This window comes from Lissotriton vulgaris, chromosome 3_1, assembly GCF_964263255.1.
Source record: "Lissotriton vulgaris chromosome 3_1, aLisVul1.2, whole genome shotgun sequence".
NCBI classification, from domain to species: domain Eukaryota; kingdom Metazoa; phylum Chordata; class Amphibia; order Caudata; family Salamandridae; genus Lissotriton; species Lissotriton vulgaris.
Window position 1 is genome coordinate 800,033,623 of NC_141689.1, and position 17,877 is coordinate 800,051,499.

A 17,877-nucleotide genomic window follows, 5' to 3' on the forward strand; every position below is an offset into this window, starting at 1 on the left:
CAAATCTGGGACCTTCTCTCTCAGGGTCTTTGATCGTACCCTGTACCTCCTGCTTAGTAATATCTGCAGAAAGTTGATCTGCCACAGCAGTTTCTGAATAACGAGAAAAAGGCCGCAATGTAATTTAAAACGTCCTCCTTGCAGGCCTCTAATCTCACAGAATACTGATCACGGTAATAATGGAAGAACACAGTATTTATTTCCTCCTGTGTAAATAAATCTGGTCTTGTTTGGTCGGAAACCTAAAGGATGGTGTCCCCAAGCTAACATACTTCTTGACTTGTCTCTCGTCGCCTGGGCCTTCATAACATACTCCCTGTAATCCTACTGCTACAGTCGCTCCAACATGGTAAGCAGTTTCTCTCGTTCAGAGAGTCCTTTTCCTCCCATCTCACGTCTCCTCCAAGTAACGTTTAAGTCCATTTAGAACTGCCTCCTGTCGTCGAATGAGTGTAACTGGGCGGACACTCCTTTCTTATTAGCAATGCAATTACCCCATGCTACCACCTTAGCTTTCTACTCAATCCCCTCCAAAGAAGCCACGCCTGTATTGTCAAGCCAGTACAATGCAATAACCCCATGCTACCACCTTAGCTTTCTACTCAATCCCCTCCAAAGAAGCCAAGCCTGTGTTGTCAAGCCAGTACGCGGTGATTTCGTCACCCAATGATGCCCGGAAGACTTGTTCATCAAGCAAAGCCTGATCCTGACTCCAGGAAGGGATGACAGATTTACATGGTGACTACCAGAAGGAGCTCAGTTGAGGGGGCTTTGGAGAGGTTATACGTTTTTTTCACCAGGTACTGTGAGTCCATTACTCTTTCACACAATGTCTTGTAGCAGAAATCCCCATCTATCCGCACCTCCAAATCATGCAGTCCAGATCAAAAAGCATACACCTGTGCCTCTGGGTTCCGCTCCCGCCAACAGTCATACAGGGCCTACTGTTCAGTCCATGCGCTAAAGCATCTGGTAGATTATGCTCTGCACCAGGGCAGCGCACAGCATTTGGTGTGACCTTTCCAGGAATAGATTTGCCATGCAGTTGAAATCTATCATCACAATCCCCATATAAGGTAACATCAATGGGAGGAGGGGCATCAGGCTGGCCGGGAAAGAAGACTGGCCTCTTTCAGAGCTTATTCATTAAGCAAAATCTTTGTCATCCAGCCGGCCCAACTCCAATACATAACAGCCTTCAGGGTCAATGACTGCCCTATGCATTTGGAAGGAAACCCTGGGTCTAATCCAAATGAGAGCCCACTTGTAAAAGCGGAATAAGTAGTGGTATACAAGTGCCCCCTCCACCATTTACGAAGGGCCTGGCCCTTGGGCCCAGTCAGGTGGGGTCTCCTGTAAAAACACTGCTTGCGCTCCTCTACGCTTCAAATACGCCATGAAGTTCTAACTTGGAGGCAGTGGACAGATCCTGCACATTACAAGTAATCCACTTAACCACTTAATCTGAGCCATAATCTACCCAGTGCCATTCGCAAAGCCGCGTTCTGTGTCCGCCATATCAGTCGAGCCATGCTCTCCTGACACTCATTGTAGCCCTATCCGCCATGCATACTCCACAAAATGAGAACAACCCCAAGCTAGAGCCCCTCCCAACACCCCAGACTGACATCTATTGCTTGCACAGGATTTATGCATATCAGTCTAACAACCAACTAACTAGCCAGACCCCCACTAAGGGGTCAACTGAATCAGTAACAGAAGTAGTAAATGTAGAGCAAAACAGTATGACAGGACATATAGCACAGATCAACACCCCCCCCCCCCCCCTCAGCTTTCCCTCAGCAAATAAGATACAAATCTGAATCTGCAAAAGGAAAAAATGAAGCCGACACATCAGCTAAGTTCGGTTAAGGAAGTCCTCCCTCTTAGCCCTGGCAGTAGTCCAATGAGCCCATCAGCCGTGCCCGGTGGGTTTGTTTGTGACTTCTACAGTCACTCAGGTGTCTAAATCTAATGCTATTATGAATAGTAGTGGAGACGGGGAGCAGTAGTGGTGGAAGTGAGGGTATAGTGATTCATTGGAATTTTTCCTTCACAACTAAGCTTCTCCAACATTTTTAAAAGGTCTTCACTCTCAAGACATATTTTCATTATAAGGGAGGTTTTTTGATTCATAAGATGAACAGAAAACTCCAACTAATGCTAGCCTTCATGCATTTCATATCTTTCAGACTGGAAATGGACAATGGATTTGTCCACCAGCAACAAGGCCATGTGCTTATTTTGGCCAGCCTAATCAAGAACCTCCAAACGTTTCCTTAAGCACAAGAGGTTCCTCATCTTTTTGACCTCGAAATAACCTGCAGATTCTGAAAACACAATAGGCTATGTGGCAACCACACCACCAGCAAAGTTAGTGCTTTTGCTTAGTGTGAACCAGCACAATGTAGGAGACGATAAATGTGGCAAGAACTCCAAAATACTGCATTTTATGAGTTTAGCAAGTGAATGCTTCAACACTGCTTGACCAAAAGGACGTATATTCCTTGATTAAGATTTTGCCAGGTAATTCATCTGCCTTCAACAGCATATGTTGGCAAATGCTCTCCAGTTTCAGGTCAAGCCTACCAGACCGCATAAGCTCTCTGCTTGAAAAAAGCCCTATTGTAGGCTTTCCAAGAACAGGGGCTTGCAGTTGCTTACCATTAGTTAGATTTAGTCAGTCTTATTGGCTTGCTTTCTGTGGATGTATTTCCTTGTTTTCACCCTATCCATCTTGTGCTTGTCCCTCTTATGGACACAAACCTCTTTACCATTTCTTTGATGGACTTGCTTCTATGCTTCCTCACAGTTTAGATCAAATATAACTATGCTTCTTATTACGAGCTCTGATTTGGGCTGTTGGAAGCCTATACAAACTAAATGAAAACTGAAAGAGCTTCCATGCAAGTCTCATCTTCCTGGCAAGGACCGTGGCATGTGCGTACATTCAAAGCACCTATTACAAAACCCCACGATATTTTATTTCTATGCTACATATGCAAAAATTAGACACCTGGGACCCTCCTCTTAGCTCCTGCTGACCAAATCTGACATTGGAGGTTTTATTTATCCAGTTAGCACATAGGTTTTTCAGATTGTCTAACAGATATTCCATACACTTGCTTTCTAACTGGATCAAAATGACATTTGAGGATTTTTTTTTTAACTGCTGCAGCTTCCTCGACCTGCCTGCCCCTTCCAAGAGGAAACGTCTTCTGAATTTCAGGCTGGTAGCCAAAGGTTGCACTCAAAGCTGTAGCACCTAATATTAGAACATTGTCTACTCTAAACCATAATATTCCTCTATCTTCAAATGCCGAAGCTCTTGCTCCCAATTACTGTTATGGCATCTTGAGAGAAAAACCTACTCACCCCCCCCCCCCCCCCCCTCCCCCTTCCTTCCTCCATATACGATTACCTACATTTAGATCTGAGCAACCACTTGTCTCTGGATTGGTGACCTGGAAGTATTTCGTCCTAGGGGAATAGCCTACGCTTTCAAAATCTCTAATCCTTGGATGGCACAGCACATTTTCAATTCGTCCGAGTGTCATTTAGTCAGAAGTTTGTTTTCTACCTAAAAACAAAGGCCATTTTGAATTGTACTAGTGTGCCCTACTATTACTCTAGTGCCTTTACTATCCAACTGCCTACCCCAATCAAGGATGATTTTTGGTTTTGCATTCAAAAGTAGAGGGATCCATATATTAAACCATGTAGAATAACTTTTCTGTAGATTGTACACCCATTAATAAAAAAGCTATACTTTAGACCAGACTTGAGCCAGTCATCACAAACCCTTTTTGGAGCTCTGTAATGTTGCAGGAAAAATGCATGCCAGTTACATACTGTACTCTGCTGCCTTCCAGGAAACTTATTCAGGAAACGTATTCTCCCACCACCAAAATGAGGGCTCAACACCGCCCAGTCACAGCCTCAGTTTATTTTAATTTGTTGTTGATTAGAAATTTCTGCTTCGTCTCACCTCTACTCTTAAGTAATGTCTAAACACTTGAGGTACATCATCTATTGTGGCCGAGATAACTTTAACACGTTAGACTCAAAGAGAGCAACTCCTTGACTAAATGACCATTATTTCTGAAGTATACTCCTCATTGCCCTTACGTACGTATGCGCTTCAGTACCTGTGTAGATCTGGGATATGTTAAAGGGGTATGCATTCCAGTGGTTTGTTAAAAACACTGCAGATTAAAGTTTAAGCTGCAGTGTTTTTTAAACAGAGGAACTGCTCCCTCTCCTACTCCTGTTTAAAAACCATTACAGTGCTGCTTAATGCCGGAAGAATTTGTTAGTAAGTCTGTTACATGTGTAACGCAGAATTACAAATTTCCTCGAATTCCGCCCACCCCTACTGTCTTTGTCACATTGTTTTAAAGCGCAAAAAATTAACAGTAACTGTAATATCCCAAGGTTCTGACATCAGTGAGAGTCTTCAAAAGGAAGCCATCCCGAACCTCTACTCCTCATCCCTTTGGAAGCTTACCCCACACCTACTTATCCTGTCTCACTGGTACGATTTTTGAGTGTGAAATATGGGTACCTTGACTTCACTTCCATCTGATCATGGTACCTGAAGCAAAAGGAAATAGTAACAGTGCACATGGAATATTGCATTCACATTAGAACACATTCTAATGCATGCCAGTGATATTCCTAAACCAAGCTGAATGAAACAAAAGTTTACTTTTTCCTAACCTGCATTGTAAATCAAACGACTGCCTGACCTCAGGTATATAAAAAAAATATGTATTGAAATTATAGTTTTAAAGTTTAATTTTCTTTTTAATCGGAGCCAAATGTACTGTTTTCTCTTCAGTGGGATTGATGTGAGCAATGTTTAATATTGACACCATCATTTGGCAAGTTTGTATTAATATATTTATTTGCTATTTGCCAAACATCTGTTTGTTGCTGTTAAAGTCATCAGCGGAGTTGCATATTGTTTCTGAAACTTATACTGTTCTCCTAATGTCTTTCATTAGGTTCTTGTGTTGTCCGGGATGCCACAGGTAGCTTGAATGACACCCTTTTTACAGAGTTCTCCAACTGCACTGAAGCAGCATGCAAATTATCCTTCAACTTCACATCCTGTAAAATAAACGATTGTAAATATGGTTTGATGAAAGATTTCCAGGTGAGACTCTTGGTATACAATCATTCTTATATTCGCATTATTTCCTGCACACTTTGCGCGTCCAGTTTGTCCTCTATTTTAATCGCACCTTAGTGTGGATGATTACATTTTTATATGGTTTGAGAATCTGAATTGTAAATCATCTGATGTAGACTAGCAGGAATAACATTGCGGAATTGAAATACATGCCCCTCGGGGTATTTCCGATATATATAATGAATTACGTTTTTCTGTTGTGTTTCTCTCATTGTGCCTTTACATTTTGTACAGTTTCTTTAAACGGTACTTAAAAAGTGCAAGGTTCAAGCCAGCAGAGGGGATTAAGGCTATTATGCCCGCACCGGTGACCAGTTCCTAATGTATACATATGTGTGGGTGCAGATGGTCTGGGATACAATCCCCTAGATCCCAAAATTAGAAAACAAAAAATCCTTTTTATTTTACGCATGAAATTGCACAAGATGACCCTGCACACCCAAATAATTAGTTAATACAATATAAATGCTTAATATGCATATGTTCACAAAAGATCCAATTGTTCTCCCAAGAATATCCAAAGTCAGATTTCTTCTTTAAGCAATCCTTTTATTCACAATTGAAGATAAAAACCAATAGCCAACGCGTTTCGTCCGTGACCGGACTTCTTCAGGGCTTAATTTAAATATATCTGTATGACACAGCTTCAGATTGGTCTTCAAACTTGTGCTTTCAAAAATAGTTTTCAATAAAAAAGGGGAGATACTATGTTCGAGATGTGCCAAAGGTCCAATATTTTTTCAATGAGAGTAAAGAAATGAAGTAAGTGCCGTACGTAGGATACCGGCGTCTCGTAGTTTGTGCGGTCGTCTGGTGTGACGACTGCACGAACTACGAGACGCCGGTATAATGTGGCGCAGGGTTTTAAAAAGTGACCCATCTACCTTGATGCGTCACTTTTTAAATATAGCGCAACGATGCACATTTTTTTTACACCGCTGGTGCGTCACAAAAAGTGACGCACAGGCGGCGCAAAACTGTCGCAAGGCCTTCATAAATATGGTCCTGGATTTTGCCCGTGCTACGCTCCCCGGTGCGCGTACCGGGCGCTCCCCCCGCGCAAATCGAAAAAAAATATTTTTTTTAAATGCCCCGTCGGACCCTATTTTAGCCCCCACATTAAACCTAGGGGGTCAGGAGGGGGTCTACCCTGCCCCCTTATAGTCATTTCTCCCTTTTTTTTATGTCACCTCTTGTGTCTCGATCCTACCGAGACACAAGATGGCGGCCGCTCCGGACTGTTTCGAATGTTTACAGACACCCGTGAGCCAATCAGCTTTCCGCGCGCAAGTCGCGTGTCGCGCCTGGTGCGCTCCCCGGTGCGCGCACCGGAGCGCGCCTATAGATATATATATATATATATATCTATTATTTTTTTTTTGAACCTAAATTACTCAAAATCCACTGGAGCACATATCTTGAGACATAGCAAAGGCACATCGGGCTACCAGTCCCTACAATTTTGCCAAATTTGGTGGAAATCCATTCAGCCGTTCGGGCTAAAAGTGAAATCGACCGCCCTATGGAAATTAACATGGAGAAAACGCGTTTTGGGACCCCCCTTTTATCTCGGCCCCTGCTTGACAAATCCCCCCCAAACTTTCAGGGAAGGAACAGAACGCCGCAAGGCCATTCGTTTCTGTAGAAATAAGTGAAGTGGTGTGTATAGAGCTGTATATGCAAATAAATGGATGTTTGATAGTTTATTTGCATGTGTGAGTATATGTGTGAATAACTCTGTGTAGGTGTGTAACAGGATGTATAGGTGTATGAGTACATATGATGAGTGAGTACGTGTATGAGTGACTATATAGAACTATTTGTGAATGAGTAGATGTGTGTAGTTTTTGGAATTGCTGAATAAGTTGTTCTAACTAGTATTGGTATCTCCATTTTTTTGAAATTTTTAGGTTCTATCTTTGAATGTGTGTATGCACTCCAGGTTATAACGGAGAAGTATGTCAAGGTTCGTGGAGGGCGAGTTTATGGCGCCTTTATCGATTTTCTCCACAGCTTTCGACAAAGTGGATAGAACATTGCTGTGGGGAAAGTTATTCGATTTAGGGATGCCATCAACTCTTATCAGATTAGTCCGTGCCTTGCATTCAGATACCTGGTGCAGAGTGTTGTTGGGTGGGGAAAGAGGACTGTCTAGAATTATCTCCACAGCTAATGGGTTAAAGCAAGGCTGCCTATTGGCCCCTTTGCTGTTTTCCCTATATATAGCCGATCCACCCCAGGTTCTTACTGCAAGTACAGGTATTGTTCCGAACTTGGGGGGCTCCCCAATCGTATGTCTTATGTATGCTGATGACATTTTGATTCTTGACCTAACTCCTAAAGGGTTGAATAATCGCCTGCATGCTTTGTACAATTATGCGGGAAAGCATCATCTGCTGATAAATATTGCAAAAAGTCAAGTGATGTGTTTGACGGGTAGGAAGAATTCTAAATATGCGAACTTTCATTGGACCGTGGGGGGGCAAAAGTTGGAAGTAGTGCAATCTTATACTTTTCTTGGCAAAATTGTTACGAGCAACTTAAGTGAAAAAGCTCATATAGCTAATAACACCCGGAAAGCTATTGTCCAGGGAAAGAGTTTGGTTTCACTATATAAGGCCACAGGCAGAAGACTTTTCTCGATACTGCTGGAGGTATATTGATCAAAAATTCCTGCCTCTTTACTTTACGGAATGGAGTTAATCGATATGAAAAGCTGGAGTTTCTTGAACTCCTCTGAAGGTAAAATCCTACGTAGCCTTTTATCTGTCAACACAGCTACTTCAACAGCTGCTCTTAGACAGGAATTCGGATTACGTAGCAGCTGGGTTCAAGGTCTAGCGGGGAGTGTGTGCTGGGTCTTTAGCCTGGCAAAGGGTGATCCTGGCACATTAAGACATCTTATAAAAACTGAGCTGCTTGTAAATTTTAATGATTACTCTTTAATTCTAAAAATTTTTAGATGTGCTGTGAGCCAATTACAACTAGATGAAGCTGTTTTGTTTTCTTTATCTGCATATCAGCTGAAAACCCTCCTGAAGTCCGCATCTTGGGAATTAGGGTTTAGACTGGATAGAGAGACTCGTATTCTAAAATAAAGGCACCACTCCAGTTATTGATTCCTGTCTGGTGAGGAATGCGCAACCTTATGTTTTTTGGAACATTCCTCATGGAGTCAGGCGTCTGTTGTTTTTACTAAGGCAGGACTTACTTCCTTTGAAATCTCTCTTATCCAGATGGTATGGTTCATCAGCCTTATGTGATCTTTGCAATATGAAAAATCAGGACTTGCTCCATGTCATCTTTGTTTGCCCAGCTCTAATGTCGCACAGGCGAAAGTGGCTAAGACCCATCTGTCTCCAATTGAATATTCTGTCTGCTACTGCTTTTATTGCGGCTATGAACAACCCCCCTAATGAAATGTTCTGTTTTAAATTGTATAACTTTTTAAAATGTTTTTTGACTCTGTATTAGGTGGTTGTTTCGAGGTCCAGTTCACTCTGTATTTTTATTCATTATTCTATGTAATGTAATATCACTTATTCAAAATTTTATGGAATGTAATGCTATGTCTTTTATGTGGATCTCATGAGAGTTCCGTAATCATAAATAAAAATAAACTTGGAATGTGTGTAGCAAAGATTATATTAGGGTGAGAGGAGGTCTGCCACTCTTTCACAAGGATGATGTCATCAGTGTCATTTGAGATGTCATCAATGAGGTCATGAGTGATGTCACTGACCATGTCATGAGTGAAGTAATTTGTGATGTCATCAGCAGTACATTGCGGGCGCACGAGTTAGTTAGCTGAACTAACTATAACGGGGGAATTTCAATGGTTTTGTATGAATGTAATGCCCGGCTAACTATAACATGGCTGAAACCTATGGTTTTTTTCAGTGAATTTCAAAGGTTTTTTAAATGATAATTTTTAAATGTATTAATTGTTATATTTTTATACTAATTTACTACATTGTTTTAAAGTATTTATTTTTAGATATTTAACTTTTTTATTTACATTACGTATTTTTAATATAAATGGATTTTTTTTCTAATATTGAAATTGTAAAATATATTTTTGTAATTAATTTATATATATTTTATATAGCCGCCAATTATATCCTATGGAAGGAAATTCAAGTTAGTGGTAAGTACAGTTAAATTAACTTTTCAGTAATAGTAGTGAGCTGAAAGATGCAGCACTGAGGTATCTCCTGATAACAGGTGAGTAAATTGGAATTTGTAGTTAGACTGATTTTTGAGGAATTTTTTAAAGTACCAAAACTGCACGCTTTGAAAAATTTCCAAGTGAAATTAGTCTATGATAGCCTATGTAAGGAAATTCAAGTTACTGTAACTATGGTTAGAACTACTTTTCAGGAATAGTAGTGAGCTGAAAGATGCAGCACAGAGGTATCTCTTGATAACAGGTGAGTAAATCGAATTTCATAGTTCGGCTGATTTTAGAGGAATATTCGACGTTTCAAAAATAGACACTTAGAAACTTTTCTGGTGACAACCACACAATAGATTCCTATGGAAGGAAATACTAGCTACTGGTAAGTATGCTTACCTTTACTTTTCAGGGTCCGTACTGGGCTCAAAGATGCAGCATGGACGTCTCTTGTGATAACATGTGAGTACATCGGAATTCGTAGTTCCGCTGATTTTAGAGGAATATTGTGCTCAATAGTGAAGGAAGGGGGTGGGGCCTGAGGTGACATGTGTGCAAACACGCCCTGTGGCGCGTTTTAGATTGGGGAATTAATTCCTCTTCAATCCGGAGGTCCCCTGTGAGCCAACTAGCCCTCCAGGTACCTCCAGTATGCGCCAGGGAGCTGTTGCAGAGGATGTTCAGAGGGAACGCCCCCTTTTTACACCAGGCTGCAACGCAGCTCCGTGGCGCTTAATGGAGGTACCTGTTGGCCCCTAGGGAACCTCTGGATTGAAGAGGAATTAATTCCCCAACTTTAAAAGGGCCACAGGGCATGTTTGCACACATCACCTCAAGCTCCACCCCCTACCTTCACCACTGTGCAAAAGCGCCCCGTATCACGTTCTCAGTTGGGGGGATTAGGTCCCCTTGCATACTAGGGGTCCCTGGAGGCCAACTAGCCCACCAGGAACCTCCAGTATGTGCCAGGGGGCTGCGTTGCGGAGAGGTGTAAAAAGTGGCGTGGCCTCAATATGCCTCTCTGCAACTCAGCCCCCTGGCGCGTTTGCAGAGGGAGAACTAATTCCCCTTGCATACAGGCGGTCCCTGGGGGCCAACTAGCCCACAAGGAACCTCAAGTATGCGCCAGGGGGCTGTGTTGCACAGAGGTGTAATGAGGCCCGCCCCTTTTTACACCTCTCTTCAACGCAGCCCCCTGGCGCGTTTACAGAGGGGGTACTAATTCTCCTTCCATATTGGGGTCCCTGGGGGCCAACTACCCACCAGGAACCTCCAGTATGCGCCAGGGTGCTGTGTTGCAGAGGTGTAAAAATGGGCGTGGCCTCTTTACACATCTCTGCAAGGCAGCCCCATAGCGCATAATGGAGGTTCCTGGTGGGCTACTTGGCCCCCAGGGACCCCCACTATTGAAGGGGAATTATTTCCACCTCTGCAAACGCACCAGGGGGGCGCATTTGCAGAGTGGTGCCTTTATGGGTTTTTTTGGGATCGCAGGGTACACGTACCCTGCACGTATCCCGGGATTTAAAAAAAAAAATAATAATAATTTGGCTTTAAGGGTCCTTGTGGGACCCCCTGAGCAGGCCTAGGGGGTCGGGAACCTCCAGTATGCGCCAGGGGGCTGCCTTGAAGAGAGGTGTAAAGGGGCGTGGCCTCTTTACACATCTCTGCAAGGCAGCCCCCTAGCGCATACTGGAGGTTCCTGGTGGGCTACTTGGCCCCCAGGGACCCCCACTATTGAAGGGGAATTATTTCCACCTCTGCAAACACACCAGGGGGGCGCATTTGAAGAGTGGTGCCTTTATGGGTTTTTTTGGGATCGCATGGTACACGTACCCTGCACGTATCCCGGGATTTTTTCAAAAAAATAATATTAATTTGGCTTTGGGGTTCCTTGTGGGACCCCCCTGAGCAGGCCTAGGGGGTCGGGAACCTCCAGTATGCGCCAGGGGCTGCCTTGAAGATAGGTGTAAAGGGGCGTGGCCTCATTACACCTCTCTGCAATGCAGCCCCCTGGCGCGTTTGCAGAGGGGGGAACTAATTCCCCTTGCACACTGGGGGGTCCCTGGGGGGCCAACTAGCCCACCAGGAGTGGCGATTTAAAAAAAAAAAAAAAAACATTTTGGGGGTCCTTGTGGGACCCCCTGAGCAGGCCTAGGGGGTCAGGGTGTTTCTACCCTGCCCCCTTCTTTTTCACCTTTGTTTCCCTGTTTTCTTGTGACTCGGTTCTATCGATATATAGTAAATAAAGTGAGCAACCCAGTGAACCTTTAAGGGCTTGGGTAAAAAGTAATGAGATGGGTAAAGTTGCCTCCAAAGGAGTTCGTTATACTAATTGAATTTAGTTAGTTGTGTAAATAAATTTAAATACAGGTAACTTAATCGTCCTGTGTGAAGTTAATTTCAATGAATTAAATAGACATACACATACTTAAGACTGACTAAACATGACAATACTTGACAATGAAACAATAACCAATGGACATGTGTATAGGCAAAATAGTAGATTTTATCAAAATTGAATCATAAAGGGAAAAATACAATACAGAAACCATATGTACAAAACAGGAATACAGGATGAATATCAGAAAACAAATCAAAATCTCTGTAAAGCCTGTAAGCCGCCTCGACACCTAAAACAACACCTCTTTTAAAGATCCACAACAGAGACAGAGTACGCTATAGCAATTATTTCCGGGGCGCTTTAAAATGTTGTTTCCGCAAAGGTGGGGGCGGGCACTTCCGGTAGATTGGGAACTTAGTTTCCGGGGTGGATCTTTTCTGACTTCCACCAATTCTAGGCTATGATGGACCTTGTCCGTCTCCCGGCTCCGCGTGGAGCCCTTTAGCTTGTCAGTCCTGTAAACTTGCTTTTGGATTGGTTCCCACAGCCTTCAGTTTTAGGAGCAATGTTTAGGAGTCGGAAGCAAGGCATAGGGAATTGTGATTTTAAAAGACCATCTGAGGACGGGGTAAGTCCCAGGTTCGGGAGTGTCGACCTTCCTAGCAAAGGCTAATATTAATAAATAGCAAACGAATGTGATGCGTTCTTTCTAAAGTGTAACGACAAGATGACTATGTTTATTTATATCGCTATTGTGAAAGCATAGCAAGTTTCAGCGCCTCCCTTAGAGAACAGTGTACATCTCCTCATCATTTATGTGAATTGTGGCAATTCAGCCTACCCTTTTTCTGAGTATACTACCATAGTACCATTGATCAAGGTAATAGTAATGTGTTTCAGTGCTTTTAGACTTCATCAATGCATTGCAGTGCAACCGATTATAAATTAGCTGTTGTTATTTCACCCACTTCAGTTTTGGGTTAGTTGGCAACACACAGTATGTGGGTGGTCTTGAGACGTTCATGTCTTTCGCTACAGTTGAGAGTGAGACATAAAAAGGGAACGTGCTAGCTTTTAGGTTGTAAAGTAGTAGGACTACTTTAATATATTAATAAACATATAACTTACACTGTGATAATATAGCAGATGCAATCTTTGTAACATAAATCGGACAATAGACGCCATAATGGCTATGCATACAACATCATGAAGCATAATAATATTCCATCCTTACTCTCAAATCAACACCTCACCCTCACTCACCCACACTCACCCTCACTCACCCTCAACGCCTCACCCTCACTCACCCTCACCCTCTACCCTCACTCACCCTCAATACCTCACCCTCACTCACCCTCACTCACCCTCACTCACCCTCACCCTCACTCACTCACCCTCACTCACCCTCACTCACCCTCACTCACCCTCACTCACCCTCACTCACCCTCACTCACCCTCACTCACCCTCACTCACCCTCACTCACCCTCACTCACCCTCACTCACCCTCACTCACCCTCACTCACCCTCACTCACCCTCACTCACCCTCACTCACCCTCACTCACCCTCACTCACCCTCACTCACCCTCACTCACCCTCACTCACCCTCACTCACCCTCACTCACCCTCAACCCCTCACTCACCCTCAACCCCTCACTCACCCTCAACCCCTCACTCACCCTCAACCCCTCACTCACCCTCAACCCCTCACTCACCCTCAACCCCTCACTCACCCTCACTCACCCTCACTCACCCTCCCCCTCACTCACCCTCAACCCCTCACTCACCCTCACTCACCCTCACTCACCCTCACTCACCCTCACTCACCCTCACTCACCCTCACTCACCCTCACTCACCCTCAACCCCTCACTCACCCTCACCCTCACTCACCCTCACCCTCACTCACCCTCACACAGTGCAATAGGTCTCGGAGCATTTGAGTTAGAGCTTTTAGAAATGTTTATGGCTTTTTTTTTTTTTAATTCTTTAGCATTGGCTACAGGAAACAAAAATGCTAAAGATTTACAAAAAAACCCATAAACAATTCTAAAAGCACTAACTCTAATGCTGCGAGACCTATTGCATTTCCAATGCTTGTCTCTTTGGAACTGGAGTTGTATCTGGGGTAGCTGTCTGTCTAGATGATCTATTGGCCGGCTTGACCTCGCGTGATGGGATCTTGGAGCTCAGTAGGTTATTTGTAGCTAGGAGTGGCACTGGAAAGTATATGGCAAATGCCCAGAGTTAGAATCCCCAGAAGTCCTGTATCTGCAATTCACACTCTAAGGATTGTAGCTAGGTGAGTTGGTGCTTACCTGGTGATCTGGAAGTAGCGGCAGTTTCTGGCCTTGCGCCCTTTCCAGGCACTAATATGCAGCACCCTTAACTTTTCAACTTTTAGGGGATTGAAATAAAGGATATGTTCAAGTAAGAGGGAAAGCCCTACATGTAAAGTAGATCTAATGGGAACCTTATTCCGAACAATCTGGTTACCTGGCTCCAATGGTAACCCTTTGAGTGACAGGCCGAAAGTTAGGCCCAATTTGAACCCAGTACACGTTTACCAAGTCAAACCCCATTGCTAGGAAGCACTACATGGTCGGATGGGGCATGTAGAACAGAGTGAAACTGATCCAAATCTGCCCCAAATGCATTTTACGTGCAATGCCATCAAATAAACAAACTGGAGATTATTTCGACCAAAAACGATTAACACTAATGCTTTAGGTAGCACTATGAATTAAGCTCCTTTCTGGTGTACCAGCTTTTGTAGGATTTGGCCGAAAAAGGTTGTAGATCAGTCCTCTGCAGCACATCACCTTTCCAAAATACCAGGATCACAATTTCGAGCTGCTTGTAGCCGTGGCAGGATGGAACTTCTCATCTCATTACTTAACCTTGCTCCAATGGGTGCCCTAGGAGTTGCAGACTACGGCCAAAAGTTGATGCCATTTGAAAGAGTACACATGTTTACCAAGTGCAGTTCAGTTGCTAGGAAACGCTGCTTGGCTTGTAAGAGGCAGGGAGAAAAGGGGATGAGATTGATCCTAATCGGTACATTAGCAGCGGTGCATTTTAAACCACATATAGGGATGTACCTGATGCACTTACTGCGCCTTTATCTAATTTCATCTAACGAAGACTATAACTAATACCATGATCATCAAATAGGGAAGACAATACAGTCACCAAAAAATATATATCCACCTTTTTAGTCGGAACCACGTTAGGGAATCTCACACAAGCTCAGAGCCAGAACTCCAGGGTTAAATGCCTACCGACTATGCAAGGTTAACTGGAAGCATGTGTGTCTTTCTTAATGCAAGCAGATAATCCTTACCTATGGAATTCAGTTTGTTTTCGCCTGTTCAAAATATCAGAGAAGTAGTTTTTTTTTTCTTGTAGCGAGTCTGGAAAATGTCAACTTCACAAAGGCTGAATACAGGAACCACTCTAGGTTTACATTATGTCCAGGCCCCAAGTAATATATGTACATTGAGGTTGTAAAACACTCTTATGCATGATTGGTGCTGTTTTTACTTCACCATGTCCTCACTGTAATTCTTTTTGTCTTATTTTCTCGACCATTACCAGAAACTCTGAAACTGCTCACCTTTAGATATGACCACCCAGAGAATGGGTGTCATTTGTATAGTCCAGTTAGGGGCAAAGGGATATAATTGATTTACCCAGTATTATGCAGTTTTTAACAAGTGAAGAAAGATTAGAACCAATGTATGCTGTTTGAGACGAGTCAGTAAATTGGCCACTGGTTCACTCTCTGAATCCCTTTGAAATCTTTGGCTCCCAATCTATTTGAAATTGCTTGATTACATTTATACTTTGTGTAATCTATTTAGTACAACTGCAAGCATTCAGAAAGTTGAAACTGATCTGATTTTAGAAATTTGTTTTAAATAGTCATAAGACTTAGGACAAAGAAGTATTTCAAGCCTACAGTTGGAGCTGCCCTTTATTCAGACTAGTGTATTGTTTGGATGGAGCAAATGTTTTTACTCACTGAATTAGAAAGGTGAGGCAGTTGTGAGGTTGCAGAGAAGTGCAGTGTTCTGTTACTGATATTCGTATGAACAAATAGCTGTTATTGTAATAGTGGAATTGCATGCAATTGAACCTTTCTCCGTGTCTTTCGCACGTTAATGTAGCTTTAAGCTATTGTTTTGGTGGATTTTAGCAAAGCCTATATAATTGGTAGTGCTCTCTACAACTATTAACCCCGTTGCTGCCAAGCCTCCCCGTGCCACACATTTTTTGGGCTATTTGGGGTGTCCCATACCTTTTTGTCCACATAAAGTATCGATGCCAAATTTTCGTCCTTTTATTTCAGCATCCTGAGGATTCGAAATGTACCTAGGGTTTGTGGATTCCCTTAGAGGGGACCGAGAAATTAGGCAAAATACAGCTACATTTAGTTTTTTCTTGGAAAAATGGGGATAACCATGCTTGCGAAGACTGCATCTATTTATCCCCTACAAATGGTATCGACTAATAATTTGTGGTGCTAAAATCACCATCTTCCCAGCATTCAGGAACAGGCAGACATTTGTCAGAAAACGAACATTTTCTACAGTTTTGGCATTTTACTGGGACATAGCCTATTTTTCCTATGTTTGTGTTTTTCAGCCTCCTTCCAGTGAGTGGTAGAAATGGGAAACCAATAATTGATCCCGGAAAGCTATTTATTTATGAAAAGAAGACCAAGTTCTGAATTCAGCATGGGGTCATTTGTGTCGATCCTTCGAGGTTTTCCTTTAGAAAATGACAGTTGAGAAAAAAAATATTGGAATTGAGTTGAAAAAAAACAGCAATTTGTGCCTCCATTTTCACCTGTAACTTCTTCTAACTATGCTATACTGTTGCATCCGTGGACCCTTCTGGCTGTGGGTATATATCGGGCTTGTAGGTTTACCTAGAACCCGAGGTATCCAGAGCAAATAACAGAGCGACACCGTAGTGGTTTTTCATTGTGTACCGGGTATACAGCAATTAATTTTGTAAAATATAAAGAGTGAAAAATGGGTATCCAGGAAACCTATGTATTTCCAAAATGGGAACAAGATATGGAGTTCAGAAGAAGTGGTTATTTGCACATCTCTGGATTTGTGGGTAGCCATACTAGCATGTGATTTGGGTGGGGGGGATATTTTTCAAAGTGTTTTTACACCGCTTTGGAAGGCAGAAATGCTTAGAAAGACAACTGGTAATAACACTTGTTCTACTATTCTGTGTTCCCATAAGTCTCCCAATTAAAAACGGTTCCTCACTTGTGTGGGTAGGCCTGGTACCTGCAACAGGAAATTGGTCGAAAGGCAAAGTAGACTCATCACATTTTTCTACTGAAAACGGACTCCTTTTTTTTTTTTTTGTAATGTACCTAGCTGTGGATTTTGAGCACTAGCTCAACAGGCACTTAGAGAAACCTAGCAAATGTGCACATATTTTAAAACTAGACACCCAGGGGAATCCAGGATTGGGTGACATGTGGCTCTCGCCAGATTCTGTTACCAAAATCCAGTGCAAACCTCAATTTGTTGGACACATTTTCCTCCAGAATTTTGTGATGGAAAGGTCTGAAATCTGTGGGAAGCCACAAATGTCTACCCCCCAGCATTCCCCCAAAGTCTTCTGATAAAAATGGTACCTCACTTGTGTGGATAGGCCAATTCCTTCGACGGTAAACTGCCCATTCAACATGGATACATAATTTTTCCCACAGAAAACGTACCCTTTTTTGCAATGTGCCTACCTATGGAATTTGGACCCTAGCTGAGCTGGCATGTAGGGAAACCGGTCAAACCTGTACATTTTTGAAAACCAGGCACCCAGGGGAATCCAAAATGGGCGACTTGTGTGGTTCTTACCAGATTCTTACCCAGAATCTCTTGCGAACCTCAAACTTTAAAAAAAAAAAATATATATATATATATATATATATATATATATATATATATATATATATATATATATATATATATATATATATATTCGCACATTTTCATCACATTTCTGTGATGGAAAGTTCTGGAATCTCTGGAGAGCCACAAAATTCCAACCACCCAGCATTCTGCTAAGTCTCCCTATAAAAAATGGTACCTCCCTTGTCTGGGTGGACCTAGTGCCCACCACAGGAAATGACCCAAAACG

At 42.7% G+C, this 17,877-nt stretch overlaps 1 protein-coding gene across 1 annotated transcript in view; it reads left to right on the forward strand.

The window, feature by feature from the left end:
- SLC12A2 (solute carrier family 12 member 2) overlaps positions 1-17,877 on the forward strand; it is a 394,678-nt gene that overhangs the window by 163,838 nt on the left and 212,963 nt on the right. The window contains exon 10 of the mRNA XM_086961116.1: positions 5,007-5,158. Coding sequence (XP_086817242.1) covers positions 5,007-5,158 — 152 coding nt within the window. The remainder of the gene's footprint in view (positions 1-5,006; positions 5,159-17,877) is intronic.